We start from the raw sequence: 15849 nt of genomic DNA, 5'->3' as shown, positions 1-15849 counted from the left end.
ACCATGCTTGGTTCGTTACGTTAACGTTAACTAATTTAAGAATTTAACACCCTACATTTGGGCATTTATCATACCAGTTTTTGACGTCTAAGGAATTCCTCGAATGAGTCGATAGGGATTTCTGCGTCATTTGAATTCATTGACATTTTGTATCTTTAGGTTTAATTTATCCACGGTCATTTATAATTTTTTTTAAAGTGTGTAAACCTCCTCTCAGACTCAGTCAGCATGTTGAATTATGTTGCTAAGGAACCGAGGTAAACGGAGTTAGTTTTACTTCCTCCAAAGTGCGATTTAGTTCCGGTTTACATGAGCAAAACGGATACAAGCTGATACAAGCTGCATGAAAAAGCAAACGTTTCGTGTATGTTAAGGACTGGAAGCTTTTACTGAGCGATTTTAATCCATAGTGTATCAGAGGAATGTACGAATTTGCACTATTTATATTAATTATTTACCTCATCAAGTGAGCATAGCTGACGATATTTATCTGTAACGTTAATCAGTGGTGTTTGTTATAGCTAACGTTAACGTAACTGTAAGTAACCACATGTACGAATGTAACGTTAGACGTTGTTGTCATCGCATAAATATACTATTTGTGGTTTCGTCACTAAGAAGTATACTTAAACTGTGATTTATCTTTGGTGAAATCGGACCCTTCTACTACGTAGATGTCTGCCACTAGCACAGTCACAGAAGATGTCCCAAAATCAGAGGAACAGCTCGACAGAAGCTCGGATAATTTAACGTTAGACTGCTCTAGTCAAGCTGAATCGCCTCTCCAAGGTCTGAAATTGGCATCACACGAAGTACTCGAAAGAGCACAAACGCACGGCAGGATAAAGTGTTCTAAATGTGGTGGTTCAAGGATGTTCTTCTGCTACACGTGTTTCACTTTAGTCGGTGTGAACCAGCAGGAAATTCCCTTAATTAAGGTTAGTGCGAGATACAGAATCAGTCGTAATTCCATATTATGGCCTCAAACTGAAATCTCTGGCTAATTGATCCAGATCGATGAACTTGGTCGTGAGCATTTGTCTGAACTAAAGGCAACGGACAAAATAGTTTATTATGAAAACAAGCAGGTTGAAGGACTGATGTTTTTAAATTGTTTTTGTATGCTAATTGCAATTACAGCTCCCGGTCAGAATTGACATAATCAAACACCCCAATGAAACTGATGGAAAGAGCACTGCGGTACATGCCAGACTCATCGCTCCCGACGATGTCAACATTTACACTTACCCTTGCATACCGGAGCTGGATGGTGATGTGCACAAGGTCAGTGTGCACTCTTAATATGCTCAACTCCTAAAAAGAAAACGTAACAAACCTAAAATGACATATCTTAAGTATTTTCCCTTTTATTATTCCTGCTTTGGCCATCAGGCAGTTTTGGTTTTCCCTGGACCTGACTCAGTGACTCTTGAAGAGATGTCGGAGCATCTAAATGACATAAGAACAAACTCATCTGATGAAGCAAGAGTAAAGAGACAGAAGATCACAGAAGAGACGGAAGACGAAGTAAATCCACAGTCCTGTCCTCTAGAAAGAGTCATCTTCATCGACAGCACATGGAACCAGACTACCAGAATAATCACAGATGAACGACTCGAACGTGAGTAGCATCTTGTGCTGATATCAGCAATGAGATTGGTAGATATATTTCCTTATAGTGTGTGTTTATACGTATAGTAGACTGATATTAACACACTATGCCTTGTTTTTTCTAGCTCTGCTACGGGTTGAGTTGAAGACAAGGAAAACCTGTTTCTGGCGTCATCAGCGAGGCTCACCAGACACATATCTTGCTACAATAGAGGCTATTTATTACTTCCTTAAAGACTATCATACTCTGTGCCTCCGGAAGGAGTACAGTGGTGAATATGACAACCTTCTCTTTTTTTACTCCTACCTCCATAAAATTATCAACAAAGCAAAAGTATCTGCTGGAAAAATATAATGAGCATTGAACAGCTGGACATTACAGATAGTCCTCTTGCAATGCACATCCTGATGATGATCTCAAAACATGCCAATGCACAGTTGGCGTAAGGGACAGCCAAGTGTATTTACATTTCAGAACACCATTACATCAGTACACTGGTGTCATTTCTTGTGCATAATGGGTAAACACAAAGAGAATATTTAACAGAAGTCATTGTGAAATACTTTTATTTACAAATCAGAAAACTCATGCAACTCAGTAAAACTTCCATTGATTTTAAATTTTGATTTGTATTTGTCGTTTATGTTAATTATTTTGCACATCTTTTATACTCTTGCAAGATGTACTTACTTTATCAGACTAATGATTAGCTCTGGGTTTGAATGCACAATAACTCTATGCCATGGAATTGAAATACAACAATCATACAGTCATCAATTGGATATGGACAAGATCAATTAATAAATACACATAGTACTGGAGCTATATGCTGGAGCTAATAGAAAGCTTCCCTAATTTTACCCTGTAAGCTATCACATGTTTTCTTGGCATCTCCCAGCAGCATGGATGTATTGGGTTTGTAGAATATGGGGTTGTCCACTGCAGCGTAGCCCACACCAAGAGTACGCTTCATCACAATCACCTGATGACAAATTAGATTGTTATTGGCAAGCAGCAAGGTTGTTGGATGAATGATGGTTAAAGCATGATTCATAAATCAGAGTGGTCTCACAGGGCCTCCCTGTGGCATGACTGACGTCCCATTGGCTGGCCATAGGTGGCTGAGACCCAACATGTCATCACATCATGCAATTCAGGGGGAACATTCAGGGGGAGTTTATACTGTACCTGCTTTGACTTCCAGACCTCCAGCACAGGCATTCCAGCAATTATGGAATTTGGGTCCTCTTGGGCCGCAGAGTTTACAGTGTCGTTGGCTCCGATGACAAGAGTCAAATCAGTCTCTGTGGACAAAAAATTAGTTTAAACATAAAAGCATCCACTAAAACAAGCAAGCAAACAAACCTATGAAGAGGTAAACTAGCACTAGCGGTTCTCATTCATCCCCATATAATCTAAACAGAACCATGTGTCTGAAGATTTGCGTAGGCTAAGAAGGTGGTAGTTATAAAAACAGACTGTTGCTCTCAAACATTGCATGTCTAAACATCATTATATGATGAACGTTAATTCAACTGTGATGCCGCTATTTATTATGTCGGAATCAATGGACAGACACCTGTGAAGCTGGATGATTGGTCTGTGTGCTGATCCTGCGGAATTACCCCGACTCCTAAACCTCCCACTATTTAAAGAGGACACTCATGGAATTACAGTTGACCCATTTGATTATCACCTGGGAAGTCCTCATTGATCTCATCCATTTCCAGCACAATATCATAAGGAACTCCAGCCTCAGCCAAAAGGACATTCAGCTGACCAGGCATGCGGCCAGCCACAGGGTGGATTCCAAATCTGACAAGGAAAAGAATAACTAAATAAATAAAATTTGTTAGGTTAATTTATTAGCTACGTTTAACACTGGATTTAGATGGATTTAGATGGTTTTTAATGCTGTTTTCAGCTGTTAATGATGACGTGTAAATAAAATAAACACACACAAAATGAAATCACATTCTCATTGGTTGATTCTCTGTCTTGATTGTTCTCTCGTAATTTCTCCATAGGATCATTTCCTAAACTTTCCGGAAGATGTCTATCTTCTCTGGTCTGATATGTAAATACTGTCTGGAGTATCTTCGCAATTGATTTACTTTTTCCCCTTTATTTGGGTGATCTTGACATTTTTCGCATTACGATTTGAGACATAGACATGTTTTGTCTTGTTTTAAATATAAATAAGATTGTTCCCATTAGCTTTTGGGACATTTTGTGGAACTTCTCCCTACATTATTCCAGGAAAGAGTGGGTTGTGCTTACAAGTCCTCTTGGTCAACTCCTTTAGTTAAGCAGCAACTAAAAACATTAGTCTTTTGTCTTACCTGACTGACTTGCCCTGCTCACAGAGCATCTTCACCATGTCAGCAATGGGATACTGGGCCTTGGCTGCACAAAGACCCCAACCTTATAAAACAAACAATAACAAAATGTATGGTTCTCAGTATAATTACCAAACAACCAAAAAGTCAACTTCAAAGTCAACCAGACATTCGTGTTGTAACCATATGGCACTTTGCTAATGTTACAGACAGACAACAAGAGTAGTAACTGGAATTTCAAGTGACATTGCACCTTTCATTAGAGGCAGAAAAAGGAAATCATGTGTGGCAACTTCAGCTAGGCTGTACCCTTCCCACAGCACATGCTCTGCCTCAACACAGGGGGGGCTCCCCATGACACAGAGGCCTCTAACCCCAGAGCCTTAATGCAGAGGAATTCTACCGGCATGGCAGTGTGCGTGCGAGAGACCATCTTTCCCCCTCTCACTGGCTGACCTCTGTTTTCAAATATCTGGAGAAGGTAGAGGGGTCTTTATTCCGTGCTGCAGGGCCAGTAGATTTAGCAGTTAAGTAGATCCCTATGGGACAGTCAAACCTCCCAACATCTGACCCCTAAAGGCAACTGTATCTGCCTGCTCCCTCCACCACGCTGTTGTAATTGACTTCTTGTGTTTTACCGTGGACTTGCTACGGTGGAGTAGACATGTGTTGGATCGGCTGTCTTTTCATTTCCATCCTCTTACAACTTTGAAACCTGATCCATGGGACTCAGCTCTGTGATTTATTATGTTGCCCAGAACAAGAGAAAGGAAAACAAACATGGGCCGCGCGTCCAGTGCTCTCAGCTGATGCTGTCACCTTCCCCAGATGCCCTGATGGTGGACTCGGGGTCTTCTGGACAGTGAATTCTACGGTCACAGTGGGATTTCATGCATGAAAAAGGAGTAATGCATGCAACATGGCACATTAGCTTCAGCAGCAAAGCTAACTTGATCCATTTAAGTTTTTTTAATCTATTTGTCTTATATAGAGCTGATCTTTAGTAGTCCCAGTTTATGTATAGCTAAAATAAAAAGCATGATGCTTTAACATGAAAGCAACAATAAGGAGTTGTTTTCTCTACTCTAACATTAGTGAGCTAATTAGCCAAAAAGACTAATTCAATTTCTTTATTTTCTTTCTATATTATCTAGTATCAAGCTGTTTTGGATTTAAGCTGCAAAGCCACATGGTGACAATGATATAGGTTTCCCTTGACATGACCAGACATCACGATCATTTGAGAATGATAAAAAGCATACCTTTAAAACTGCTACAGAACTACATACTTTTGCTTTAACTTTACATTGTGCATGTTTTTACTGGTATGGTTTGGCTCAGGGAGAAGAGGAACATGGCACACTGTTGCCTTCTGGTGGACAAAATCTTGCCACATTTAAATCCCCCCTAGTATTTTGATGGCAGCTGATTAACCATTACTAAACTAAACTTTGAATTACAAAGAATATAATATGTTATAAACTTTGTGCTGATCTTTTGGGTCAAACCTAAAGGAAGCCTGCTAAGCATCAGTAAAAAAAAGATTCCTCGGTGGCATTCCTGCAGATGATATGGTTACTTCATTATGTTTATTGTAGAAGCTTACCAGGAGTGATAATAATGCTGTTCGCCTCCCTTATCATTTCAATGGACTGGTCCAAGTTAACTTCAGTGTGGGTGCCTACAATCTCCATGGGTTTCCCACCAGCAGTGGATGAAGTGCCATAGCCACCCAAAATAACATTAGGAAGGGAGCGGTTCATGGCCTGCAAAGACAATGTCATCTTTCAGTGTACACATCAGTATTCAGTCACTGAAATAGTGATGTGGGGTATGAGTCAATAGGAGAGTATCTTTCAAGGATGGAAACTGTAGTCATTAGCCAAGAGAAAACACTTGCAGGTGGTTGCAATTGCACAAGTCTTCTTATTAATTCTGTCAGGGGATGTGTGAATGGAGACCAGCCATCCGTCCATACTCACCACACACATGATATAAGACAGGATGGCACCGGACGAGCCAATCAGTGCGCCAACGATGGTCATGAGGTTGTTGTCCAGCAAGAAGCCCTCGGCACACAGGGCCCAGCCAGAGTAGCTGTTCAGCACGGTGATGACCACAGGCATGTCTGCACCCCCGATGGCTGCAGTCAGTGTGACACCCTAGATATGGAGAAGAGCACACAAAAATGGATCATACCATTCAGTGTTGTCTTACCATTCACCATTCAGTTGTCTCAAATTCTGCAATACTATAAAATAAATGCTGCTTCAGCCTCTCAGCATAAGAGCACTGTGTCAGATTTCCTACACATAAGGAATAGCTATGAGACAGAATGCATAATAACTTGCATAAAGTTGCTATTTTGGGGCAATCTACTGTTAACACATACAGTTCATAGCTTAGAGAAAATATGTTTTCCTGAATCACCATCTTGCCATGCAAGTCCACACTTACCATGACGGTGGAGAGGCCAGAGACCCCCAGCAGGCAGCCCATGCCTGTACCGTAGCTGTCAGTCAGCATGAAGGGCACCATGCCTCCGACCGAGGCAGCCATGAGGCCAGCGTTCATCATGTGGCGGCCAGGGAGCATCAGGGGTGCCGAGTCAAGAACACCTGAGTCACAGAGTGGTTTTCAACGTTGGAGATTAAATCAGAAATGACATGTTTCCTTCTTTTACCTGAAGGTAATGCTCTAAACACTCTAAAACAAGCCTCAAACTTTAACGCAGGTATGAGAATGCAGCTTGATGCTAGTCTCTCTCGCTTTCGCTATTCTTGGCAACTGAACAAAACCAACAATCAATGCTAAAAAAGAAAATCTGGGAAGCTTCTTCAAGCGCAAAAAATCAGGGAGATCTTTATCGATAAAAGATGACAAGTTTTGGCAAACACTGGGCTACAGGGCGTGCTGATTATTGCTGCTAATGTGTGGTAAACCAGAGCCTCAGTGGGTCTTTTATCTTTCTTTGGCTAGACTCCACAATTTGATTCATAGGAGAAGATGAACAGCAGGGGCACATGGTTCAACTGGCAAATCATCCTGACATCATATTTTGAGAGATAACTTTATGAGATGATATACCAAGGCAGATGAAGCATTCCAGTGTTTTTCCTGTTGCCCTGCATAGTTCTGGCAACAGGAGGAATGGCCTCACTGATGCGAGTTTTTAAAATCGCCTAATCTTTTCCTTACTTTTTGAACATTTAGTAATCTCTAGATTTTCACATCGCCTGCAAGAGTACATTTGTCCAAGGGAAAATACCAGACATGCCAGCTTTAAGGCAAATCATAGCTGGAATTGAATAAAACTTGGCCTACTGTCGACTGTTTAAAGGAGACAATGAAGACAAGGATATTTTCCACATCCACCCTTGGCACACATTTATGTGGATCAACAGAGCTAATGGGAACTTTTTGTGTGAGTGAGAACGCAATCTCATCCCTCAGCAATGCTGTGTACCTTGAAGCTTTCCATAAGCAACCAGGGAACCACTGAAGGTGACACCACCAATGTAGGTGCCAAGATAGGCAACGGTCTTCACCATATTGGCAGCAGGATGGGCGTCGAGGTGGGGATACTCAATCATGTACTCAGCAACGCAGGTGAGCACTGCTGCCAACCCTACAAGGCTATGGAAGGCTGCCACCAACTGAGGTAGATCACTGATCTCAATTTTCTTGGCGATGGTCAATCCTGCCAGCAGACAGAATCAAAAGATTAAGTAATAACTCAGACAAGCATATGCAGTATTCTCTAAGTAACAAGAGGATTAGCCTTCATATTGCTATGGATTAAATCAATTGATATGAGATACAAACTTTAGGCTGACACTCTGAATGGAGATCATCTGTCATCTTTGCACCATAAATTTGGTCAACATTTCAGCACCATCTTCGCTAAAGCTGCGACATGCAGTGCCTGATTAGAGCATAATTCAATTCAGTCTGACAAACTTGATAAAAAAAGAAAAAGTCTGTTTCTCATAAGCCTAGATATATCTGGGAATTAACATCAAACCCCACATAGAGGGAACCAGGCCAGCCACTTAGTATGAAATTAAAATGGCTGCAAATCAAATTAGAAGATGACTTATAAAAAGACAAACAACACTATATATAAACAAACACACCCTGAACGTTTGCTAAAGAAGTGCCAGAGGTCTGAATATATCATCATTCATCATATGAAAATTACAGCTACAAACAGTATACTGACAAGATGATTAACATTCTATGTCATAATGTAAACAGGTTTTACCATCACTGTAAATGCCATGAAATTCCTCTGAACAAGCACGTGTGATGATGTGGTTGACCTCAAAGGATTTTTGTTACAACTACAGAATTTTGTGCATACAATACATATTTTCTGTATGTGTTTATGTTAAACTAATTGGTAGTGAGATTCAAGTCTAGATAATTTTCTCCAGATTAAAGCAGTTCTGTTGCTCTGTCTCATGGCAAATGAAACCCTCATGTAATATTTCTGGTACACTTTTTCTAGCACCCTTAATGTGATATCGTCATGTCAACTTGGCCCGACATCAACATGAGGACACACAAGGCGCTGTGGTATGTGCCGATGCTGCGGTATGCGCTCCGACATACCTATGGTGCCTCCGCTTGCCATGGCCAGAGACATCTGTGACAGCAGCTCAGGGGAGGGCTTGAGTGCACCCAGGGTGGCAGCGATGCCCCCAGCCACCCCCATCATGCCCAGGGTGTTGCCCAAGCGACTGGTGCCCTGGGCAGACAGGCCGGCCAGGGCTCCGACACAGCACAGGCCCGAGCCAAGGTACATCATCTGTCAACACACAGGCTGGGAGTGAGCAGTGGGATTCACACAGAACACAAACATCTACAGACATGTTAGAGACTGTTGAGATCTACAGTATGATGCATGATGTATGCATGTCTACCAACATGCTTTGCTTCATAAAAGATATCAATAGAGTAATAGGGCTACATTGCATCAACACCTGTTCTATGTGGTAGCCACTGGCTACAGATGCTCCATATCCCCCCACAAAGAGAGCTCCAGGGATTCCATACAGGTAGTTATACTCCGGGGGGTCTGTGGGCCGCTTAAACATGTCCAACATTCTCTTTGTGATGAGGAAACCGCCTGAGAGGAACAGCAGATCATTTGAAGTTAAATATACTTTGCACTGTCTATGCGCAGTATGCATCCCATAACACTATCATAGCTTAGAATTCTTCCAATCTTTTTAACATGATAGAAGGCTGCTGGGAATCAAACACTTGAGGGATTATAACAGTTCTGGTCTACGTACTGTCAGAAGTCTACATCTGTTATGGTATATATTTTCAATGGTTAAATACACTTAATTACACTTAAATACAAGCCTGAGTAAGGTCTGAGTAGATATTGAGTTGTATTTTTGATGGGATTAGGGTCAAACCTGCAATGTTGATAGATGACACAAACGCAGCTGCCAGTGCCAGACTTTCAGGGAGAGATGATGGTGTGAGACCTCCACCCATCAACACTAAGCCACCCACAGCAGTCAGGCCTAGGGATTGGAAGAACAGTCTGAGTGCAGTTCATAGACAGCCAAAATCAAAACAGCAGAGATCTCTAATGCATAAACCAAACCTAGAGTGTATACATTATCAAGTGTATTGTTGAAGATGCTGTTGCCAGGTCATTAGATTATAGGGGTATTTCACCTGAGATGGCATTGGTGACAGACATGAGAGGTGAGTGTAAGGCTGGGGTGACGCCCCACACCGTGTGATAGCCAACAATTCCTGCCAGTCCAAAAGTGGTGACCATCTGGGTGAAAGCAGCGTTGGGTGCGACAAGACCCAGACCAAGGACAGTGGACACCCCTGCAACAAGACAAATTAAAAAAATACACATGAAATACACACACAACTTTGCCCAGTGGGGTGTGCGCCGAACAAGTGCCTTTTTCATGCACCTCCACGTCTAGAAACACTACATGCTGAAGTATATAATAGGATTACATTCACCCACAACAACTATTCACAACTAGCCATAAGCTATGCGCCTTCTCTCTTCTCCCACAATCTAGAGTGAATCATGGGAATGTACTGTGTCTCTTCACCTGCTGTGTAGATGCCTGCGGAGGTCAAGGTGCGGTTAAAAGGGGAGACTGTTGCCTTTTTCTCCTTTTCCAGCTCGGCTACAGACTTTATCTTAGCCGGGGGAGGTGGAGGGACAGTCTTTGGTAATGGCGATGGGAAAATGTTCTTGCCTTGCTGGGGTTACAGGAGACATACGCGTCAGTGCAGAGTGAACATAGTTTTACACACACGCATAAAGCAGATAGATAAATAAATGATGAAACTGATCCAAGTGTTTCATCACCATGCATTTGTTCCCTTGAACATGACTAGAGTTTATAATGTTTACATAATGGCACAAGTAGAAGACCAAAACCACAATGACTCATAGTTCACAGGGCCATAGAGACAACAGCCAAGTCAACAAAATAGGAGACTTCTTTGGAGCGTGTTAAGAAACAGCTCTGAGCAGCACCATAAATTCCAATGAAAATTGTGTGAATTGCTGTTTCAATAGACGGTAAGATGATATTTCCCCTGGAGGCTGTCTGTTCCCCCTCTGTCTTTCAAGTATGCAATAAACAAAGTGTCGGGGGGGGGGGGGGGGATTCTTGGAAAAGAAGGCAAACACAGAAAATCCAAAGCCCCAATCCTTTTTCTCACGTGAGACGTCAATCTTGCTGACAGCCTTGTGCGTATGAGCCAAGTTGGCTGTGTGGGCTTTTAAAATTCAAAAGTTTTGGCTTTGGTGTCTCAATGTTCAATGTTTTTGTCTCACTGACGTGCATGCCATACACAGATCAAATGTAATCTCTTAGCTGTTGGAGTTGACATTGAATTCTTAATTATGAAATGGGTCCTATTCTGGTATGTTCGAAAGCTGCAGGAGTAGTAGCATTGATACTTACCTTCATCACCGTGGTGCCACGGATGACATGGTCAAGTGTTCCGTAATCAAAGTCGTCCACAGGTTCAAAGTGGAAGTACTCCTTATCAGGGCTAATAGCTTTCAGTAGCTTCAGAATGTTGTTGGAGTACAGTGAGCTGGCTTGTGTGGACATTCTGCTAGGGAGATCTGTGAATCCAATGTTTGTCACCCCCTAATGTATAGAAAAAATAGAAATAAACATTTCCCTAAAAATTGGCTATTGCTTTTTTGCATGTCATCTATAAATGTTCTCACATCTTCTTTTCATCTCCTTTTAATGAGATGCACAACCTTGGCACTGTACCCATTTGTTTTAATATCACTGTGCTATGTGTGTTCACCATACTAACATGGAGGTTTACTGGTTGGAACAGTGTCACTCACTTTGTGCACATAGAGTTCTCCGGGTTTAATCGTCTCAATGTTGCCTCCGGCTTCAGCGGCCAAATCCACCACCACAGAGCCATCCTTCATGGACTCCACCATCGGCGTCTTAATCAGGATGGGAGCCCTCTTTCCTGCAGGGACCATGGAGATCAATTAAACACTGAACTGATTAAATAGATTAAGCAATGAGGACAGAGTCAGTGATATATGCAACAGAATTGTCAAACTGTGATTTAAAAGTGTGGTTGAATGTGTTTTTTTACCTGGAATAAGAGCAGTAGTGATAACGATGTCCACCTCCTTGCACTGCTTGGCAAACAGCTCCATCTCGGCCTCTATGAACTCTTTAGACATCTCCTTGGCATAACCCCCAACTCCTTCTCCTGACTCTTTGATATTCACTTCCAAAGCTTCTGCCCCAAAGGACCTGAACTGCTCCAGTGCTGCTGGTCTGGTTACAGAAAACACTGTCACTTTTCCTGCTCACACTATGATGTGACCGTTCATACAATTAAAAGTCCTAAAGGTTTACTGCTGGTGCATTGCAGTTACATGGTGGTTTATCGTGTTTTGTACCTTGTGTCAAACCCTCTCACAATGGCCCCCATTGATTTGGCTGCTCCTGCTGCAGCCAATCCTGCTACACCACCACCAATAACAAGCACCTGTGGGGGTCAAACATATAATAATTTCTACAGTTATCTTTCTTTCGTAAGGCTGGTTTTACTGCTGAAATCCTGATAACACATTATTCAAATACTCACATATAAATATATAACATATAAATAAATATTACATACAGGAACATAATTATTCATACCCCTGGCAAATATTGATTTATTGTTGATTTTCTCTTGACCAATATGTTTGTTCTGACACTGCCACACGCCAAAAGGTTGTAAGACAATGTGGGAGAAACATGGAATCAAAAAAGAAGCGTTTTCATCTTTTTTTTTTTTTAAATATGAAAAATGGCATGTCCACAATTATTCATAACCTTTTAAAATAATCAATGGAAACATCTTTATTTGTATTCACAGCTCTCAAACTGGTTCTTATAATATCTACCAAGCCTCTCCATGTCTCCACAATGATTCTAGACCGCACCTTTTTAGCAGCAATCCGGGTTTTGAGGCAGGAGCGATTATGTAAATACTACAGCAATTTTTGTCAGTTCTCCACAGCTAAATCACAATGTGTAGGGAACTTCTTAGCCTGTGTAATGAGTATTTTTTTTATGACAGGTTGAGCTAGTTGTCAGTGGCTACCTTAGCTGGAGGTACTTTCCCAGCTGCGGTAATCTGGCCGGTGAAGAATCTTCCAAAGTGGTTGGCAGCGAGGACCACGGCCTTGTACCTGAGTACCATGGGGGAAAAAAGTCAATGCACCTTCTTGGCCCCTGGATAATTTCCTAATTAAACCATGTGGAAAGTGTTTCCTGATAACTTAGCATGAATAATATGCTTTAACCTCATCTTAAATGTATAGCCATTGTCATCACTGTGGAAGATAAGAGGGAATTTAAATGGAAAACATGTTTTCTGCTCTTTGCTCCAATATATAAAGTTGGTCCCAGTTGTAAATATGCACTTTTTACAATTCCTCTTTCGTGCTTGTCCTGACAGAACATTAATCATTTAGCCATAAAAGAGGCAGAGCAGAGAAACCTCCACAAGGCTGCAGAACAGATCATTACACATCATCCCCACTGTATCGTGCATTGACATGGACCATGCGCTCACGTAAGCTCACCCTGCGATGTTGGCCATGGAGCTCAGGGCGTCGTAACCCTGGGCGATAGTCACTCGGGGGACCTGGTCCATGGCCAGGACGGTGCACTGCTGCTTGGCCAGCTTGTCCATAAGCTCAGGGTTCTGGGCGGGGTAGATGAAGCTCACCAGGGTGGACTTGGGCTTCAGCAGCTCGGCCTCATGCTTGCCCAAAGCCTCGCTGAAGGTCGGCGCTCGCACCTGTGTTCCCAGAAAGATCTGATAAGACATTCGTGCTCCCAACTGCATTACTTTTTCAGGTTATGACTGAGAGGTTTTTTTCACACATGTGCCCTTCAAAAGACCTTCATCATTTTAGGGTGGTGCTCCATGTCATGAGAGTTATGAAACATTTATGTACAGAGTTTAAACTGAGTACAAATGACTCATTAAATTAAATATGACAAAAAATAATGATAATAATTATTATACCAAATAATAATAATAATAATTAAAAATCCTGGTACTAACATTCAGATATAATTCTGCTTACCTTCAGAACCAGGTCTGAGTTGAAGGCGCCCTTGGTGTCGGTAATTTTGGCCCCTGCCTGTTGGTACTGATCATTGGAGAACTTGGATTCGTCTCCGGCGCCGCTCTCCACCTGGACATTAAAGCCCTGCTTGACCAGGGCCTCCACTCCGGCAGGGGAAAGGGCCACTCTCTTCTCAGTCTTGAAGATCTCCTTGGGCACGCCCACCATGACATCTTTATAACGCACACCTGAGGGGAACACAGCAACTTAGGGCGGCAGCGCTGGTCCCCCCTAGACCTCCAAACACAGATAGGCCTACTCCAACAGCTTTTCTGTTTCTGTGCTTAAAAAAACTGTAGGATCATGAGCACCTTAAATAAAATAGACGGGAAACAAAACAGTAAAAAAGAAATGAGGCTAGGCACGTGCAGCGTATACACAAGCCTTCAGTAGAGTCTGTTCCAGAGTCTTGTTTCACATATCTCTCCTTACTTGGCTTGCGGATCTCCAACAACAGCAAGACATTATTAGCAGCCGACTGGCTGCGTGCCCAGCTGTGCCCGGTCTGCACAGGCTCAGTGAGCCGTTTTCACACAGCTCACAAAAATGTCCAATCACACAACACAAAACCAGAAAAAAACACACGTTGGGGGGGGCTCTCTGTCGTGGCATTAACAACCTCATTGACACTAGTGAGACTTGCTTGAAAGGCAGGGGTCAGTGACAAACTAGCAAAGTTAGGATTTCACCTTTACATGACCTCTCCAACAGTCCTTCACTCAAACATTAATTACATGTAGGCAGATGCATTTAGGTAAGGATTAAAGTGAGTGCTTCTCATAGTTGCTTCCAAACGCTGTACTGTTCATCTGTTATTATGTGTCATTTATCTGTGGACTGTAGTATGTGGGGGCACTACATAACAAAGGGAAAAACAAGACCTCAAATGAACTTGAACTTGAATGACCTGCAGTTGTATAACATAAGGATACTCCAGAAAGCTGGTGGAATAAAATAGGGTGTAACAGTATTATAATATATAAAATAGCAAATGAAATGTGCAGTATGACACTATACTACATACCTTTGGGAGCCTGTTGGTTCCATAGAATAGCACAGGTTTGAAAGTACCTTTTCCCAGGTGACTTTTTTAGTGCAGCTCGGTAAACCAAGGGCACAGAGGTGCAGGAGACGCAGCGTAGGAGGCAAGACATGGCTCACACAGTGGTCCTGTGGCCCCAACCCAAATATCCTGAATGCAGAGGAATGAAAGACTTACTTTGCCCTCAGATGGAAAGGCACATTTTACTCCCAGAAAAGTCCAACACCAGGAACCCAGAGCTGACACACACACTCACACTCTCATGCTTTAGGCCCAGCAGTGTGACATTTCATTCCCCAGGACATCAGTAAGCAAACACATGGTTGCAGGTTCGCGAGAACTGGGAATGTGACGACTGAGTGGGACAGAGTGCCAAGAAACTCCTCTCTGTGAAAGTGCGGGTCACCAAGACTTTATTCAGAACTCATAACATACTGGTACTGCCAGTCACATATAACTCAGCTAAAATGTTTACCATCTGTTAAAAGCAAAGTTCTTTTAGGATGGTTAAAGGTTTGTTTTTAGAGACAAAATTATATCCAATTCATCTTATTTTCATGAAATACAGACAAAATTACATTCGAATATTAACAAATAGCCAGATTAACCCTTGAAGTTGCCTTGGTTTGCTTCGTGTGGAATATTTTCCGTTGCTGTGCATGGAGGGAAAGACGAGGAGCAGAAGTAAGCGCATACCGTCAAGGTGTCCTGTCTAAAACATGTACACTCGCGCACTTTTGCCCAAAAAAGAGAGAAAAAGGAGAAAGAGAGAAAAAAGAAAACAGCAAGGCTAGAGTGGACGTCACTGACCTTTGCTTAGATTCTGCTGTGTGGTTTTTCTATTCTACAGGGGGAAAGAAACTTTTGACATGATTTTGTTTTTGACCTTCAGCGCGGCACCACTGAGGAGTTTCGATATCACTGCCTAATCTACTATAAATAGCGGGCCATGTGATTCGGGCGAGCAGTGTGGAAAAATGGCCAACTGTAAAGCTTTACAGAAACAAACCCATTTCATTCAAACGTCTAACCATAAACATTAAGATAAAAAACAGGATATGTGGCAGACTAAATTGTGGAGCAAGCTCCTCGACGTTTGTTTATCGTGCATGTAAGAATTATTGCATAGTCCAATAAACAGTCTTCTGAGTGCTGGGGTGAAATGCAAAAGACACAAGGC

General features: G+C 42.1%; 3 protein-coding genes across 10 annotated transcripts in view; 1 reads left to right on the top strand and 2 right to left on the bottom strand.

The window, feature by feature from the left end:
* The window catches only part of LOC121681714 (protein FAM227B-like), a 29527-nt gene extending 29315 nt beyond the window's left edge, over positions 1–212 (bottom strand). For all 3 annotated transcript variants that reach the window (XR_006022255.1, XM_042061624.1, XM_042061625.1), the window contains exon 1: positions 75–212. Coding sequence is in view for 2 of the 3 variants with exons in the window: in XM_042061624.1 (XP_041917558.1) it covers positions 75–146 (72 nt within the window). In the remaining variant the exon portion in view is untranslated. The remainder of the gene's footprint in view (positions 1–74) is intronic.
* On the top strand, positions 118–2232 carry dtwd1 (DTW domain containing 1). Of its 6 annotated transcripts, none has more exons than XM_042061632.1 (5): positions 118–257; positions 675–938; positions 1141–1284; positions 1393–1621; positions 1737–2232. In XM_042061632.1, exons 2-5 carry the CDS (start codon positions 675–677, stop codon positions 1964–1966), a joined length of 867 nt encoding a protein of 288 aa, XP_041917566.1. In that variant the 5' UTR covers positions 118–257; the 3' UTR covers positions 1967–2232. The 6 variants fall into 6 exon arrangements, with proteins under 6 accessions (XP_041917566.1, XP_041917561.1, XP_041917565.1 ...); XM_042061627.1 differs by having other exon boundaries at positions 227–364; XM_042061631.1 differs by lacking the exon at positions 118–257 and adding an exon at positions 297–424.
* Positions 2162–15610, bottom strand: LOC121681711 (NAD(P) transhydrogenase, mitochondrial-like). Its single transcript, XM_042061618.1, has 22 exons — positions 15480–15610; positions 14652–14819; positions 13586–13815; positions 13076–13293; positions 12592–12679; positions 11900–11988; positions 11587–11774; positions 11321–11454; positions 10917–11108; positions 10050–10203; positions 9649–9810; positions 9381–9491; positions 8937–9082; positions 8566–8761; positions 7418–7651; positions 6409–6569; positions 5934–6113; positions 5558–5717; positions 3955–4036; positions 3309–3427; positions 2801–2916; positions 2162–2594 (listed from the first exon to the last, which is right to left on the bottom strand). Exons 2-22 carry the CDS (start codon positions 14779–14781, stop codon positions 2448–2450), a joined length of 3237 nt encoding a protein of 1078 aa, XP_041917552.1. The 5' UTR covers positions 14782–14819; positions 15480–15610; the 3' UTR covers positions 2162–2447.
* Between the last annotated feature and the right edge of the window lie 239 nt (positions 15611–15849).

The sequence above is a fragment of the Alosa sapidissima genome, chromosome 14 (genome assembly GCF_018492685.1).
Source record: "Alosa sapidissima isolate fAloSap1 chromosome 14, fAloSap1.pri, whole genome shotgun sequence".
In the NCBI taxonomy this organism is placed as follows: Eukaryota; Metazoa; Chordata; class Actinopteri; order Clupeiformes; family Clupeidae; genus Alosa; species Alosa sapidissima.
Note: the sequence above shows the minus strand (reverse complement) of the source record. Positions and strands in the feature narration are given on the sequence as shown.